General features: G+C 43.4%; 1 protein-coding gene across 1 annotated transcript in view; it reads right to left on the minus strand.

The window, feature by feature from the left end:
• Nucleotides 1–18,072, minus strand: part of ZNF236 (zinc finger protein 236) — a 336,247-nt gene that overhangs the window by 152,523 nt on the left and 165,652 nt on the right. Inside the window, exons 18-20 of the mRNA XM_077492345.1 lie at nucleotides 16,844–16,947; nucleotides 16,435–16,586; nucleotides 6,740–6,958 (exon numbers count right to left, since the gene is read on the minus strand). Coding sequence (XP_077348471.1) covers nucleotides 6,740–6,958; nucleotides 16,435–16,586; nucleotides 16,844–16,947 — 475 coding nt within the window. The remainder of the gene's footprint in view (nucleotides 1–6,739; nucleotides 6,959–16,434; nucleotides 16,587–16,843; nucleotides 16,948–18,072) is intronic.

The raw sequence follows: 18,072 nt of genomic DNA on the forward strand, positions 1-18,072 counted from the left end.
CCACCTTCAGCAGAGGACTAGGCATTACATGTTAACATGTGATAACAAAACGAGAACTTTCTAGTTCCGTCTAATTAGGTAACTAAGCTACTGCAGCCTCAGTACATCAACAAGCAGTATAAGCTTGTAAAGAAAAATATGAGGGGCGGGTGCTGTGTCAGTCGGTGAATTACAGAGAAAAGGATTTTAAGGTGAGTACAAAAAATCCTATTTTCTCTTATATTCACCGACTGACACAGCTTCTCTCTTTAGACCATTGGGATGTCCCCAAGCAATGCCAAAACGACGGGGTAGGAAAGCAGCATAACACTTCATCCACCATGGCATGTGGGAGCTAGTACAATAAGGAATAACCACCACAAAAAAACAGGGTGCTCCACAACGGAGAAGCACTACCCTCAAACTGCACCAAAAACTGCGGTAACTAATGCAACAGTGCATTAACTTAAAGGTACTGTGTTTTTACCCAAAAAAACGAAAAAATTGCATATGCAATTGCAACTATACAGCCGCCTGCAAAACTTTGCGGCCAAAACAGGCATCACCCGATGCACTGACATCTACCTTGAAGAACTTTGTAAACATGTGGACAGATGACCAGGTCGCCCCTTTACACACTTGAGGGACAGATGCTTGATGTCGGAAGACCCAAGATGTTCAGATTGCCCTCGTGGAGTGGGCCGTGACCGGAAAGGGGGGCATCTGCCCCTTCAAGGCGTAGGCTTGTACTACAATCTGTCTGATCCACCTGGAAATGGTGGCCGACGAAACTGCCATGCCTTTCTTTGGACCAGCCACTGAAACAAACAGTGAGTCTGACTTCCGGAAGGAAGCCGTGGCAGACAAATACACCTTCAGAGCCCGAACCACATCCAGAGCATGAAGGGCCACCTCCTTAGGATGTGTTGACTTAGGACACAGAGATGGTAAAACAATGTCATCATTGATGTGAAATGCCGAGACTACCTTTGGCAGAAAAGACGGTTGCGGACGCAACACCACCTTATCCTTGTGGATAACTAGATAAGGCGACTTGCAGCACAAGGCCGCCAGTTCCGAAACCCTCCTGGCCGATGTGATGGCCACTAGAAAGACCACTTTCTGGGAAAGAGTCAACAGGAAACTCTATGATATTTTCAAATGGCGGTTTTTGAAGTGGCAATAATACCAGGTTCAGATCCCACGGGGGTAACAGTGGATACACTGAAGGGACTACATGTCGCACCCCTTGAGCAAAAGTACTCACTAGAGAGTGAGATGCCAGGAGGACGCTGAAAAAGGACAGCCAAGGCTGATATTTGTCCTTTAATGGTGCTTAACACCAATTTCTGGTCCACCCCTTGCTGAAGAAACAGCAGGATCCTGGATATAGAAAAGGAGCAGGGATGCCTCCTTTCTACCTTCCAGGTAGGAAGATATATCTTCCGAGAAGAAGATTTCCGTGCTCTCAACATAGTTGGGATCACAGAGTCCGACAGACCCCGGTTCCTCAACACCTGGCTCTCAATAGCCATGCTGTTAAAGCCAGCGATGGTAAAGCAGGATGGAGAATCGGACCATGAGACAGAAGGTCCTCTCGCAACGGCAGTCACCAGGGAGCGTCTGCCACCAGGAGTACTAGATCTGCGTACCAAGGACGCTGAGGCCAATCTGGGGCAACCAGTATTACTGGGATCCCCTCGGCTTCCACTCTGTTACTGGTACTGATCCCACGGAGCCACCAGCGCGTCTGACGCATCTGCCCACAGATCTCCAGATTGTCCTAGACACGAATCTCGGCACCTTCCGATTGAGACGGGAGGCCAGTAGATCCACGTCTGGTGTCCCCCACCGCAGGCACAGTAGCCTGAACACCTCCGGATGCAACGCTTATTCTCCTGGGTCCAGCATCTGACGACTTAAATAGTCCGCCTGCCAGTTCTCCACACCCGGGATGTAAATGGCTGACAGGGACAATGGAGATTTGTCCCATTTTGTCAAGATCTCCTTCTGCAGGACTCTGGTGTGGAACTGGGCATATGGTAATGCCTCGAAGGAGGCCACCATGAGTCCCAGGACACACATGCAGAAGCGATGACCACTTGTGGTTCATCAGCAGTTTTACCGCAGCTCTGAGAGTCTGCAGCTTGTCTGAAGGGAGAAACACTCTCACTTCCCTGGAGTCCAGCAGCAAGCCTAGGTACTCCAAACGCTGAGTCAGTAAATCACCGACTTTTTTAGATTCAACAGCCATCCAAATTCTTGCAGGGTCTGCATGGTAATCGCCACATCCTCTTCTAACTCTGAGGTGGAAGATCTCAGGAGATCATCTAGGGGTCTGATACCAAACCAAAAGGGAGAGTCACAAACTGGTAGTGGGCTTCCCCGACTGCAAATCGCAGAAACTTTTGATGCATATGGGTATGTGCAGGTACGCATCCTGAAGGTCTAAGGATGCCAGGGAGTCCCCTTGATGGATTGCAGCGGACTGAGCAAACTGATTTTATTCTGAAACTCTGCACTTTTACGAAGAGAGTTAGGGCTTTTAGATCCAAGATTGGACGTACCCCTTCTCTCTTGGGAACTACAAACAGGTTTGAGTAGAACCCCTGGAAATGTTCCAATTCCAGAACAGATGCAATCACCCCGCGATTCAGCAGATCCCTTACAGCCCCCAAGAGGGCCTCCCGGTGAGCGGGGAGAACGGGTATGCTGGAGGGGAAGAATCTGTTTTGCGGCCAAGATAGAACTCTATCTTGTAGCCGTAGGATATCAGATCGCAGACCCATTGGTTGGACAGTCGAGAGGACCACCGGGCTGCAAACTCCCAAAGGCGACCCCCCCACCCGAGTCATGGGTGGGGGCAAACCTTCATGCGGTAGCACTTTTGTTCTCAGGCTTGTTAGGCTTGCGGTTCCAGAGACGCTTTGGTCCTTCAGAGGTCGTCCTGTTGGGCTGGGGACGCTTGGTCGAAGCCCCGGGCCGACGAAAAAGCCGTTTGTAAGTGGAAACAGAGGGCCCTTGCCTACGACGTGGCTCCTTAGCCTTCCTGGCCTGTGGGAGTAGTGTACTCTTACCACCTGTGGCATTCTTAATAATGTCATCCAAGGAGGCTCCAAAGAGCCGGTCGCCCAGGAAGGGAAGATCCGTCAGGGCTTTTTGGATGCCTGGCCAGCAGACCAGCATTTCAACCAAATCAGGTGCCTCAGCACCACTGCTGACACTGAAGCCCTGGATAACAGGGGGGTGGCATCCAGGGCCGCGTCACAAACTTACTTAAGGCCTTGCACTAGTTGGTCTGCTAGTTCAAAGCAGACAGAAGAAGCCTGCTTTTGTCCCAATTCGCGGTGCATCAGTTTTGCCCACTCGGTTAGTGCCTGAGACACAAGTGCGGGTGCCAGTACTGGTTGCATGGTTGATCCCACAACCGTAAACAAGGAACGAGCCACTGCCTCTGCCTTCCTGTCCGTGGGATACTTAAATGCAGGAGTCCTCTCTACCGGGATCGTGGTTACTTTGTTTAACCTGGATACTGGGGGGTCCACGACCGGAGGAGCCGACCACTTTTTGAGAAGGCTCTCCTCAAAAGGGCAAGGCACCGCCATGTATTTGGGGACCGAAAAGGTCCATTGCGGTTGACCCTATTTCTTGTAAATGAACTTGTCAAAATAAGTCAGATACAGGAACACCTTAGGGTGAATGGCTATCTTACGGGACCACTACATCAGCAGAGGGATCTGCTGGCTCCTGAATCTTCAGGGTATCACGCACATCAGTGATAAGTACTCCAACAAGCACTGTTGCGCACGGACCCAGACGGTCCTGGTCAGCGTCATCTGAAATGAGAGAGCAGGGGTCATCAACCTCAGCAGGGCCCAAGTCTGCGTCAGAGCTCTCCCCAGAGGACGGGGGGGGGGGGGCAGGGGCCGCTTTTTAGCACCTTGCCATCTTGGCAACAAACTAATTGAGGACCGCCGACAAGGCGTCCAAGGGCACTGCGCATTCCGCAGGTGAACCGTTGCAATTGCCTGGATTTCGGGGGAAGAAACACCAATTTCTGAAGCCATGCTGACCCTACCCTGTCTGCCACCTGAAAGGGACTTAGGAGGGTGATGGTCCCACCCTCCTTACTGCTGCTGGCTGAGGGGCTCTTTCCCGCAGGACTCACCACCCTGACAGGTTAGTGGTTGGTGGTGTGGTGCAAGTAGTGCCTGTGTTCTCCGTCAGCTCCCAGGTGCAGAGAAATCTGCTCTGCGGCATTCAAAGCTGCTGCCAATGGCGCTGAAACCGCTCTGCAATGTGCTCAGGCTCAAAGAAAATGGCCGCCCAGCGTCCAGCATGAGGACATAAAGCACTGGAAAAATGGCCACCGGATTAACGGAAAACATGCTGTCTCTAGAGAAGCTGAAAAAAGTGCTCAGGCTTCTAGAAAATGGCCGCTGGCATCCATTATAAGGACAAATCACAGGGAAAATGGCCGCCGAGACACAGGAGAGCATGCTTTCCCTTGCCCATACCTAAGATGGCCGCTGACACTGAAAAACCATGAGGGACAGAGCTAGAAAATGGCGGTGATCAGTGCTGCAGAAATAATAGGCACAGCCTCACAGGCACCCCCAGGGACATCGGAAGTCGGAAGAAGAGGGCGGCAATGAAGAAGAAAGCTGGGCTCCTCCGCTAGTAAAAGAGCTAGCAGAAGATAGCAGAGGAGTCTGGCGAGAAGACGGAAGAAGACCCCCGGATCTGTGCAATAAACTATTTTAACCCTTGTGTGTTGTGTTTTTTTTTACATTTTTTTCACAGGTGAATGGGTGGGGGTACCCCATATTCATTCACATAGGGTGGGGGGCCGGGATCCAGGGGCCCCCTTATTAAAGGGGGCTCACGGATTCCGATAAGCCCCCCGTCCGCAGACCCTGACAACCAACAGCCAGGGTTGTTGGGAAGAGGCCCTTGTCCTCATCAACATGGGGACAAGGTGCTTTGGGGTGAGGGGGCTGCGCGGCCCCCCTTCCCCAAAGCACACCCCCATGTTGAGGGCATGCGGCCTGGTACGGCTCAGGAGGTGGGGCGCTCACTAGTCCCCACCCCCTTTCCTGACCGGCCGGGTAGTGTGCTCGGATAAGGGTCTGATATAGACCTGGGGGGGACTCCCACGCCGTTATTTCAGCGTAGGGATTCCCCTTTAAGTCCATACCAGGTGACGGGGCCAGCGACGCTTCCTTCGCTTATCCCGGCTACCTGGAGCCACGCTCAAAATGAGCGGACTTTCCTCCGTGTGTGTGGGCGAGTCCGTTAATTTCAAAAGTACGGCGGATAGTCCGGTGGTACTAAGTCTGCCGGATCTAGTCCGCCGCAAAAGTACCGTGTGTGGGCAGGTAGCTCGTTTGGAAAGTCCAGCGGACAGTCCGGCGGTTTGTCCACCAGACTAAGTCTGCCGGATAGTCTGATACGTGTGTAGGCAGCAAAGTAGTCACCTCTGTACAAGTGGTTACGGAATATACCTTACTGTAGCGTCACATGTGTAGCATAGCAGTTCCAGTTCCTATAAGCCAAGAAAGCCTAAGCTGCTTGTACATGGCTGCCCCCAGGCAGGGACACATTAGAAACTCAGCAAGAGCACAATGATGGCTGGAGGTGTCCAATGTGTACCCATGGCAAATTCAGCGAACAAGCTATCCAAAAAAATGGCAACCACTTCAACTGTGGTGTGGGGACACATTTCACACCTTCAGCCACTATTGTGCTCGTGCTGGGTGTCCAATGTATCCCTGTGCCATTAAGGAGTAGTGGGCTCCCTCCAGTTAAACCTGGCCTTAATTTATCCACTGCTAGATATGCTCAAATTTGGAGACTCTCAAAAATATAGAGTTAGGACCACATTATACAGAGGAGCCTTGATAATAGGCACTGAGGCGTTCACATATATTTGCAAATGTGTAACTAAAACCTCTGCTTTTAAAGTAAATAATTAGAAAGGGTCAATTTGGCAGGTTAGCTGGTGCTGGGAAACTGTCTGTGTGTGATGTGCATTGCCCTTCCATGTGCACTTTACTGCAAAGGCTAGGTATATATTGGGGTGTTTGCCATTTTTTTGCATGGCCATCTAAAAGCTACCAATTTCTTTAAAAATTCCTGGCATTTTCCAGCACCCAGGAAGCTGCAGGTGCTGAGTACAGTGACCCATACAAGTGAATTGCTATAAAACAGCTACTGTTGTGTAAACGACAAAGCCTTTTGCAGCTGTCTTTACTTACACATGTGCATATGGCGTATTTCCCTAAATGTAAAAATGGTGCATCTAGGGTGGTATACTGCCATTCTCTTGTAAAAACTGTAGTAAAGGAAAATGTGGAGATGTTGCCTATTGCAACCAACTGGACTTCAACTGCCCAGTGTAGGCCTGCATGATAGTTATGGCTGCAGTCTCTCTTGTACTGCAGTGATGCAATATCCACACCATTACCAATTATCAGGCGGGCATTACAAAGTCAAATACTGGTGTCACACTCTGTTGGGTTTGCATAAAGTAGCACAGGCAAATGATCATAAAATGTAGCTTTAAGAGAACAATGCGGTTGTTACAACCTTGTGTGCTTGGGTAGAGAAAAAAAGTGTGTTGGGAAATTGGCCATGGGAATCCACAAGAGACTTATAAAAACAACTTTGTGATGCCTTACAAGAACATGATAATTCTACAGATATCAGTAAGTATCTGACTTATGAACTATATTCTGATAGTTCCTTAATAATCATTTACCATCTTCTCTTGTGGTCGCATCTCCATCTGAAACGAGGTTGGAGGGAATGTTCTGGTGCTTCTTCATGTGTTTTTTACAGTGAACTGTTGTCCTGAAGGTCTCATCACAGAAAGGGCACTTGTAGGGTTTCATACTGACATGAGTAGACATGTGCCTGGTCAGGCTGCCATTTGTTGTAAAGGATGCATTACATATAGTGCAACTGTAAGCTTTAACACCTGCAAACACATCATTGAACCAAGCATTGGTTAAATGATAAAACATTTTTATCACTACTAAATAATTTAAAACAATTTTATAGTTAATGCACTGTTCTAATTGTATAATTCTAGAGTTGTTTTTTCCTTCTAAGGGCTATGCATAAACATTTTTCTGCCAAGGCTATGCATAAACATTTTTCTGTCAAGTTTTAAATTAAACATAATTACAATTTGAGGGTTATTAAAACACTTATGGTAGTCACTGTTGGTCTGAGTAACCATTCATACTGTTATATTTACGCCAGACAGTTTCTGATTTTATTATCACAGAGTTTCAAATCTTCCGCTGCATAATGCGAAATTGATGAAAACTCCAACAGAAAGTGTGAAGCTCATTGGTAAGGCAGTAACAGGTGAATAATGCTAGGAGTTCAGGTACAGAGATCTACAGTGCCTTGAAAAAGGAATTTTCCACATCTTGTCATGTTAGAACCAAAAACGTAAATGTATTTTACTGGGATTTTATGTGATAGACCAACACAAAGTTGCACATAATATTGAAGTGGAAAGAAAATCATAAATGGTTTTCAAAAAGTTTTACAAATAAATATGTGAAAAGTTTGGCGTGCATTTGTATTCAGCTCCCCCAAGTCAATACTTTGTAGAACCACCAGTCGCTGCAATTACAGCTGTAAGTATTTTGGGGTTGCCTCTACTAGCTTTGCACATCTACAGAGTTACATTTGTGCAAAAAAGATCAAGTTCTGTCAGATTGAATAGAGCTCGCCTGTGAACAGCAATTTCCAAGCCTTGCCACAGATTCTCAGTTGGATTTAGGTGTGGACTTTGACTGGGCCATTCCAACACATAAATATGATTTGATTTAAACCATTCCATTGTAGCTCTAGCTGTATGTTTAGGGTCATTGTCCTCCTGGAAGGTGAATCTCCGCCCCAGTCTCAAGTCTTTTGCAGACCCCAACAGGTTTTCTTCTAAGATTGCCCTGTATTTGGCTCCATCCATCTTTTCATCAACTCTGACCAGCTTCCCTGTCCCTGCTGAAGAACAGCATCCCCCCAACATGATGCTGCCACCACCATGTTTCACTGTAGGGATGATGTGTTCAGAGTAATGTGCAGTGTTAGTTTGTTGTCACACATAGCGTTTTACTTTTAGGCCAAAAAGTTAAATTTTGGTCTCATCTGACTAGAGCACTTTCTTCCACGTTTGCTGTGTCCCCCACATGCCTTCTCACAAACTGCACTTCTTATGGATTTCTTTCAACAATGGATTTCTTCTTGCGACTCTTCCATAAAGGCCAGATTTGTGGAGTGCATGACCAATAGTTGTCCTGTGGACAGATTCTCCCACCTGAGCTGTAGATCTTTGCAGCTCCTCCAGAGTTACCATGGGCCTTTTGGCTGCTTCTCCCATTAATACTCTCTTTGCGTGGCCCCTCACTTTAGGTGCACGGCCATGTCTTGGTAGGTTTGCAGTCGTGCCATACTCTTTCCATTTTCAGATAATGAATTGAACAGTGCTCTGTGAGATATTCAAAGCTTGGGATACTTTTTTATAATTTAATCCTGATTTAGCCCTTTCACTGCAAGGTCCATATGGCGTATGGACATACAGCACTGCTTGCCACTTCTTAGGTCCGTACACCGTACATACCTAATTTCTCCTTCTGCTATAAGCTCATGGTCACTTCAATGACCATAAACTTATAACAGAATTATTCTGCAGACTCTGTTAAACAATTCTCTAACCCTGATCAGAGGATTGCAACCTGCTGATTAGAGCTATTAACCTCAAATGTGACCTGTCTCAGGAAAAGAGATGTGAGGGTCTGTTTAGACCTCCGATATCTCACGAAAGACCCCCAAAATAAAAAATATATAATTGTAAAAAAATGAACGTAAAAAAAAATAGCAAGACCCCTTCCACATGGAGCGGACTCTGGTGGATGGGGAACGGGATTATCCCCATCCGTCTATTTTTAGTGAACCGGATCGGATGTAGGCAGGTGTAAACGGACACGTTCATTTACCGATCAATCTGCTTGTGTGAAAGGGGTCTAAAGGTTCACACAGGACATACACAGCGTACACCCCTGCAATGCCGTATTTACAGGGATGCACAGGTATTCCGAGCACCCCTGTGCAGGTAGTCCCATTGATGTCATTTTAGAAGTAGAAACTGCATGAACAGAGCCGTTGCTCACAATTTGACATCCAAGTAGCTCAGCGTGCATGTCCCTGAGCGCACACTGTCTGTGTTCGGGGTTGTGTACCCACACCCACATGGATGTCAGATTGGGAACAGCAGCTATGGCTGTGCAGTCGTTGCACAAAAATGGGACTGCCTGTACGGGGATGCATGGAACACCTGTGCATCCCTATGCGGATAAACATACTTTAGTATTTCACATGTTAATGATGCTTTAGTAGTAATTTAGCAGGTATTTTGTAAGTTATGTTGTGTTTATGTGCATTATTAATGATTTTAATGTATTTTTAGCAAAGATAGCGATATGATGAACATTTAAGCAATTATTGCAGGGCCCAAAAAATCAGCAGCACTTTTTTTTATTCTACAGATCATGTGCTTTCACAAAATGTATGGTTTGAGGGGGTCTTTTAAAATTCTGAAAGCTGCAAGTGAAAAATGGTATATGTATCAAAAAATAAAAGACAGTAAACACTGCATTATCCAAAAAGATAAATACAAAGAGCTGCTAACACACCCAAAAGGATATTTCAAGGTGAAAACATAAACATTCAATGCAAAAGTGTAGCGCTAAAAAACAAGACTAAGTGACATACCTCATGTGTCACCTATCGAAAATTTGACAGTGTTCTTTGTGATAAGAACATAAAACTAGATAAACACCAGGATTATGTTATATAAACCAATCATTTGAAATCATAAAAAAATAGAAGCAGTTCATATAAATAATTGTGCTAATATGTGAACCAAAAAATAAGAATGTTCAATAATCCAAGTAAAAAACAAAAGATCAACAAAGTCTCTTTGTGTAAGGCAATCAGATCCCAAATTCACATTCCACCATCCCTGAATATGGAAAACATGCAGACATGTACATTCGAAGGATCAGACAGGCTTGTGTAGTTTAAATGTATTCACATTCACAAGGTTGGACTCCCCAGGGAAACTTCAAAAACGATCATTCCACTCATATACTGAACAATAGGTTATCTCCCACTATATGATCCAGCTTAGATTGTTGGATACATGTAATAAGAAAATGGGGTCATATAGCGCAATTCCATTTAAAAAAAAATGTTAATAAAAGAATAGTAATAAACTCACATTTGTACAGACTGTAAAAATGTGAGTTTATTACTATTCTTTTATTAAACATTTTTTTTAAATGGAATTACGCTATGTGGCCCCATTTTCTTATTACATGTATCCAACAATCTAAGCTGGATCATATAGCGGGAGATAACCTATTGTTCAGTATATGAGTGGAATGATCGTTTTTTAAGTTTCCCTGGGGAGTCCAACCTTGTGAATGTGAATACATTTAAACTACACAAGCCTGTCTGATCCTTCGAATGTACATGTCTGCATGTTTTCCATATTCAGGGATGGTGGAATGTGAATTTGATTACACACGTGGGATCTGATTGCCTTACACAAAGAGACTTTGTTGATCTTTTGTTTTTTACTTGGATTATTGAACATTCTTATTTTTTGGTTCACATATTAGCACAATTATTTATATGAATTGCTTCTATTTTTTATGATTTCAAATGATTGGTTTATATAACATAATCCTGGTGTTTATCTAGTTTTATGTTCTTATCACAAAGAACACTGTCAAATTTTCGATAGGTGGCACATGAGATATGTCACTTAGTCTTGTTTTTTAGCGCTACACTTTTGCATTGAAAGTGAAAAATGGTAACCTCTGGATTTTAAGAGTAAATTGTTTTTATTTCTGTTCTGTGGACCTTCAATTTTAACCATTTCACAAAAAGAAGCAATTTAAAATGTACAAATATTTGTTATTAATTTAATACAGTTTTAACTTTTATATTTATTTTATATTTATTAGGAATTTAACAAGGAATTTTGAAATTTTTTTATCCATGTATAAATCCACTATTAATGATTTTAGTGTATTTTTTGCGAAAATATTGTTTGATAAACATTTGCACAAATATTGCAGTGCCTTAAAAGTCAGTAGTATCGTCTTTTTATTCTACTGGCCATGTGCTTTCAGAAAATTTATGGTTTGGGGGTCTTTTAAAAACCCTGAAAGCTGTAAGTAAAAAAGGAAAACCTCCACATTTTTGAGAATTTTTTGCGTACATACGATTTTCACTATTTCTCAAAAGGGCGCAATGTAAAATGTATTAAATAAAAGATATTTACGTTTTTTTTTTGTAACATGACAAAATGTGGACAATTTTGAAGGGGTATGAATACTTTTTCAAGGCACTGTAGCTATCAAAGTTTCCTCTTCTGGAAATATGAAGTAACTTCCGCTCTATCTTGACTATTCTCTCATTTGCAATTAATGTCTAATACCCCCCCCCCCCTTTTTTTTTTTTTTTGCAGAGATCACACTCCTGGCTGTTGGATCCTGAAGCATTGTTTTCTGCAGTACAAAAATTATATGGCTTTTTTTCACTATTTATGAGTATTGAGGAAAAAGTCAGGACGGGAGGAAAGGGACCTTACAACTATAGGTCTGCTTGACAGTCATAAACATTTACCTACATGTATGATAGAAAAGTCATTGTGCATAAGTCAAAGTCAGGTGATGAATCTTAGTAGATTTGGAGATTATGGCAGCTCAAATATACTGTATGCAAAGTTCCACTTTGCATACATTATTCTGCGGCAGATATTCTGCAGCAGAATGGCTCCCCTGGGCGAAATCTTGCACAGACACATCCTTCCCTTTTTCAGCCACCAGAGGGCCCGTATGCCCGTTGCATGGCCGGGGACCTGATGCGCATGGCTGGCAGGCACGATAGCCGCCAACCATGAGTGATTGCGTGCACAAGCACCAGCACAGGGATTTGTGTGTGTCAGAGAAGAGGAAACATATTGTTTGTTCCTACCAAGTAGGAAAAATGATATGTCTCCTCTCCTTGTCACTCCCATCCCCACATAGAACACACTGAGGGAACACAAAGTTAACCCCTGGATTGCCCCTAGTGTTAACCCCTTCCCTGCCAGTGACATTTACACAGCAATCAATGCATTTTTAAAGCACTGATCACTGTATAATTGTCAAGTGTCAAATCTGTCTGTCGCAATGTCGCAGTACCGCTAAGAATCACAGATTACCGCTATTACTAGTAAAAAAATAAAACTAATAAAAATGCCATAAATATTTCCAATAGTTTGTAGATGCTACAACGTTTGCACAAACCAATCAATATACGCTTATTGAGATTTTTTTTTTTTACCAAAAATATGTAGAATATATATTGGCCTAAACTGATGAAGAAATTTGTTTTTTAACCCCTTCCCGCCGAGCGTACGCAGATGTGCGTACTCGACTTCCGGGGGGTATACCGGGATGATGCCCGCACCTGCAGGCATCATCCCGGTACCGTTTTTTCCAGCAGGCGATTGGCTATCCAGGCATAACAACCGATGCGGCTAAAAGCCGCTCGGCTGTTATGCCGGAGGAGCGGGAGGGGACGTCCCCCCTTCCCGCCGCTGTTACCGGTGCTCCCGCTCGATCGGGAGCACCGATTCAAATTCCGCTGCCTCCGCCTGCTGGGCAGGGACTGGAATGAAGCCGTAATCGGCTTCGTTCCAGTCTCCTCATCATAAACACGGAAGCGACGTCATGACGTCACTTCCCGTTTACTCGGCTGCCAATGGCGCCGGTTTTAAAAAAATATCCGGTATTCAGAATCGCCGTTTTCGGCGATCTGAATACATTGAAGTGTAAAGGAGGGGTGGGGGGTCTTTTAGACCCCCGATACCTCCATAAAGAGTACCTGTCACCACCTATTACTGTCACAAGGGATGTTTACACTCCTTGTGACAGCAATAAAAGTGATCAATTTTTTATTTTTAAAAAAAAAACAATTTAGTCATTTGAAAATAAATTAAAAAAAAATTTTTAAGCGCCCGCCGTCCCCGCGAGCTCGCGAAGCAAAGAAAACGCATACGGAAGTCGCGCCCGCGTATGTAAACGGTGTTCAAATCACACATGTGAGGTATCGCCGCGATCGTCAGAGCGAGAGCAATAATTCTAGCACTAGACCTCCTCTGTAACGCTAACCTGGTAACCGTAAAAAAAAGCGTCGCCTATTGAGATCTTTAAGTACCGTACTTTGTCGTCAATCCACAAGTGCGCGCAATTATAAAGTGTGACATGTTTGGTATCTATTTACTCGGCGTAACATTATCTTTCACATTACGCAAAAAAATTGGGCTAATTTTTCTTTTTTTTTTTTTAATTCATGAAAGTGTCCCTTTTCCCAAAAAGTTGCGTTTAAAAGACCGCTGCGCAAATACTGTGTGACATAAAATATTGCAACAATCGCCGTTTTATTCTCTAGAGTCTCTGCTAAAAAAATATATATAATGTTTGGGGGTTCCAAGTAATTTTCTAGCAAAAAATATGGATTTTAACATGTAAACACCAAATGCCAAAAATAGGCTTAGTCATGAAAGGGTTAATACATTTTTGGGGGATATTTATTATAGCAAAAACTAAAAAATATATACTTTTTTCAAAAGTGTCGCTCTTTTTTTGTTTAGAACGCAAAAAATAAAAACCGCAGAAGTGATCACATACCACCAAAAGAAAGCTCTATTTTTGAGAAAAAAGGACACAAATTTTGTTTGGGTACAGCATTGCATGATCACGCAATTGTCAGTTAAAGCAATGCAGTGCCAAATTGTAAAAAGTGCTCTGGTCAGGAAGGGGGTAAAATCTTCTGGGGCGAAGTGGTTAAAAGTGAAGTATGGGTTTTTCTTTTAAGATTCATACTTACCTATGTGGATACAGCATCAGACCGATGCTGTAGCTGTCCCCTGTCGACTCTGCACTGAGAACCATAGCAGATGGCTTGGTTTTCACTGATCCCAGAGAGGAGAGCTTCTGCCTGTCAGTCAACGTCTCTCTTCTCTGCTTCTCCACGCTCACTGGAGCTCTGAGCTGTGGAGGGGCGGGGAGCAGCCATCTCAGCGGCTCACTGAGACTGCCATCAATCCAGGCAGCTGGTGGATCCAGACTTGAGAAGTCGAGATGACACGCTGCCTCGATTGATGGAAGTGACATCAGCGGAGAGTGGACTTCAGACCGCTCTCCGCTGAAAACGGGTCACAGGGGAATTGCACTCCTGTGACCCTTAGGAGAAGCCCAGCCTAAAAAGCTCAGGCTGGACTTCTCCTTTAATTCCAGCTTGGCCTAGCCTCTTCTAACTTCCAAACCTCCGTGTTGATCAATGAGGTTAAAGTATAAATTCACCACAAAAAATGTGCATTTATTGTTTTGTTTTGTTTTCATTGCAGTCTGTATGCCATTGCTCCCATGATCATAAGATAGCGAGTGAAATGTCTGGACCATTCAGACACTAAGTAAGCTGTTTGCCCGTACCTCATATGGATACTGAATGGCAGGAAGAATCAATAGTCTATGAGAGCACTACAAGCTGTCCGCTGCAATGGCTGACAGTACATGTAGGCATTCATTCACAGGAAGCTGTGAATGAATGACATGTCCATGTGGGCAGAGTCCCACATGGCAACACTTTGTTTTTTTAAATTGTGACAGTTCAAGTGGGGAGAAGATCCCCTGCCTGCTGTCATAGCGAGGGGGATTGGTGGGGAGAGGAGGGAGATGGGTGGAACATGTAACATGTTCCAAACATGAACTTAACCCCTAAAGGAAAAATAGGAGGGATGGAAGGTAAAAAGAGGTGGGACCAAGCTAAACAATGAAAAGAATTTTTTTAGGGAATGCACTAGAAATGCCTTAACAGGTTAAAGGCTCTACAGAGAGCCCAAGCTAGCCACTTTAGGAGTAGCTGACACAGGCAGTTCCAGATCTATGCATATGTGGATCATGTCAATAGTGATTGAAATGGTATACCGAAACTTGGAAGCAATGTCAGAACACTAAAACTACCTAGGTGCAATGTTCTCTGAAAGGATAGGATACAATCCTCCTATTCTCCAGCTGAGTGCAGAGGCAGCTGCAGGAAAATCAGGGACACACTGAAGGAAAATGTGAGGAAGCACGCTTGAGTTAGCCCACATGCAGAGATCTATGCCATGAAAATCTGCCATACGTGTGGAAGTACCCTTCTTGATAATGCACTTGGAACTATAGATGGATCAGGTGCCAGGAGGACATGTGGGAATGCCACTAACTATACCTATAAATGGACATATAACTAAGTTGTAAGTGCAGGTAAGGAGTACAACCCACTGCAAGAGCAGAGGAGGTCATCTTGTCACCTATAGCTACATCACTACATGGCAGTATAAAGCTCTAGATAAGCTTCCAGGGAGTGAGAAGGCAGGATTTTAGAGAGGGTACATGCAGAACAGGACGCTTACTACCAAACTGAGACATGCATGGAGAGGGAGAGGAGTTTTGCTGGGCTGTACTGCCAGCATCCAATTCTCCTGAATATAACCCAGTGTTTGAAAATACTTTCACTATCCTGTGTCCCATAATGTACAGCTAAGAAAGTCAAGATTTGAATATCAATTCTTATTTTTGGACCTTCTTATTTTTTTGGTTTTAAGTGAAGTGGACTGTAGCTTGTGCATCATATGCTCAAATTTAAATGGTCACATATAATTCAGTTAAAGTTGAAAAAATATGCTTACTTTTTATGAGTACATATAGGGTCAATTCATTTAGAAACAATGAGTAAAGCACATGGCCCGAATCACCCTCTGACTGGGACTCTAGCATCAATATCAGAAATGCTGTTTATGCTCCTCCATACCTACCACCCAGAAACACATAGCGGAGTCTCAGTCATACACTGCAGAAAGACTCTTTTCTTGGAATAAAATACATGACAAAACTTAAGCTCTTATAAATTTTCAATAGGATGAGGAATGCGATTAGCAAAAAAATTTATTTTTTAAGTTTGGCATGAGCAGTCACTGTTCTTAGTTATGCTTGGGGGTTTAGAAATTGGCAAGGAAATAAAGGACAATTTAATATTTATGGACCCAAATAGTCCTGAGCAAAATGCTTGGTGGCTTGTGGACCTTACTGCAGCTGAAAAGGCTCTATTCATGGCTACAGCACATTTAGCAGACATCTAGCATTGTGGAAGTAGAATTGTTAACCCTACAACCATTATTAGGCCACCATATATGGCTCAAATGTCTGCTAGGTGTTGCTGGGCAAGGAGTTATCATGTGCACCTGCAAAGCACAAGTTCATTTTAAATGTGAATTTGCTCATTCAATGAAAAACACAGGCTCATTTTAAGGGTGAATATCTTCTTCAGGGAAAAATGTACCTGTATGAGTCTTCTCATGTGACTTGAGTACCCCAGATGAAACAAAACCACGACCACACATAGAGCACTTATATGGTTTTTCTCCAGTGTGGGATCGAACATGCTGCTTCAGATGACTGGACTTTTTGAAACCTTTACTGCAATATTCACATCTATGATAGAAATAGAAAGTATACTGTATTTTTTTACTTCTGCAGACAGAATAATGATCAAACTAATATGTACAGGCATTTAAAGTACTTTGTTATCGTAAGAAGTTTTATGATATGAAATAAGCACAGAAAAACACTCCTTTCACATGATTCATCTCAGCTGATAGCTGCCATTTGGGGCAAATCATCAGAGTTTAGATTAATATGCATTACTTAATACGCAGTTTTCACAGTTTACTAGTATTAATTGTACTAGCCTGTAAGCACGCCTGCTTTGATCTTCTGTAGATTCCAGAAATGAAGTTCGCTGCCCCTGCAATTCAATCTCTTCTTGTGTCTCTTCCTGAATTAAGCGAGCAGTCTAAAAATATTTAAAAAATGGTTATTTGTACACAGGGCTACCCCAAAAAATTGTAGTGTAGAAAAAAAACTGAAAAAAAACACAAGGCTGTTAACAATATTAATATTACTGGCTTGCTCAATAAGATAATGCAGAAAGCAAAGTACTAAAAAAGTAATAATAAAAAAAGTAATATATATATATATATATATATATATATATATATATATACCGTATTTGCCGGCGTATAAGACGACTGGGCGTATAAGACGACCCCCTATTTTTCAAGTGAAAACATAGGTTTTGGGCAATACTCGCGGTATAAGACTACCCCCCTTCTGAGGCAACACCATTTAAAAAAAACATTAGAACGATTAAAAAATACAAAGCAAGAATGCCAACTACTCATCCGCCATGCTGTGATATGTCATAAAGTAAATCAAACAATAATAACACAAACAGAGATCTATTGAATGCCACAACTCTGGAAAGTAGAATTTTTCACTAACCAAACCTATACCACTTTTGGGTTACATTCTATGGGAATTGTCCACCAAAATGCATTTAATAACCCCCCTGTCATATGTCCCAGATTTACCTGTCCCTCTTGGGTGCCTCAGACCTCAAAGGCAAATAGCAGGATGTATAGTAGTAGGAGATCAGTGAATGGATTTACCCAGGGAAGTATGGTGAGCGGTGTATTATTTTAATGAATACAACGCCTGCTTGGATTGGCAGAGGCTGTAGCATCATCAGCCCTTGCCTCTCTCTCTCTCTCTCTCTCAAAGCCAATCCGAGCAGGCTACTCTATGTAGCCTGCTCGGATTGGCAGTGGTTGTTACTCCAATCCAAGCAGGCTCTGTATTCATTAATAGAATACATCGCTCGCCGGGATTGGCTCAACGGCGTATACTGTTTGTTGCTGAAGCCACATACAGTATTAGCAGACATTTAGGGGCTGACATCCATCGGGCAGCATTGTATACCTGTATACCCGGCGTATAAGACGACCCCCAATTTTTGGGCATTTTTTTTAAGTGTAAAAGGTAGTCTTATATGCCAGCAAATACAGTATATATATATATATATATATATATATATATAAAATATATAATATATAAAGTAGTGAGTGTACAGCTTGTATAG

Source organism: Lithobates pipiens, unplaced genomic scaffold (genome assembly GCF_037356315.1).
Source record: "Lithobates pipiens isolate NorthernLeopardFrog02 unplaced genomic scaffold, aLitPip1_a1.2 Scaffold_19, whole genome shotgun sequence".
Lineage (NCBI taxonomy): Eukaryota > Metazoa > Chordata > Amphibia > Anura > Ranidae > Lithobates > Lithobates pipiens.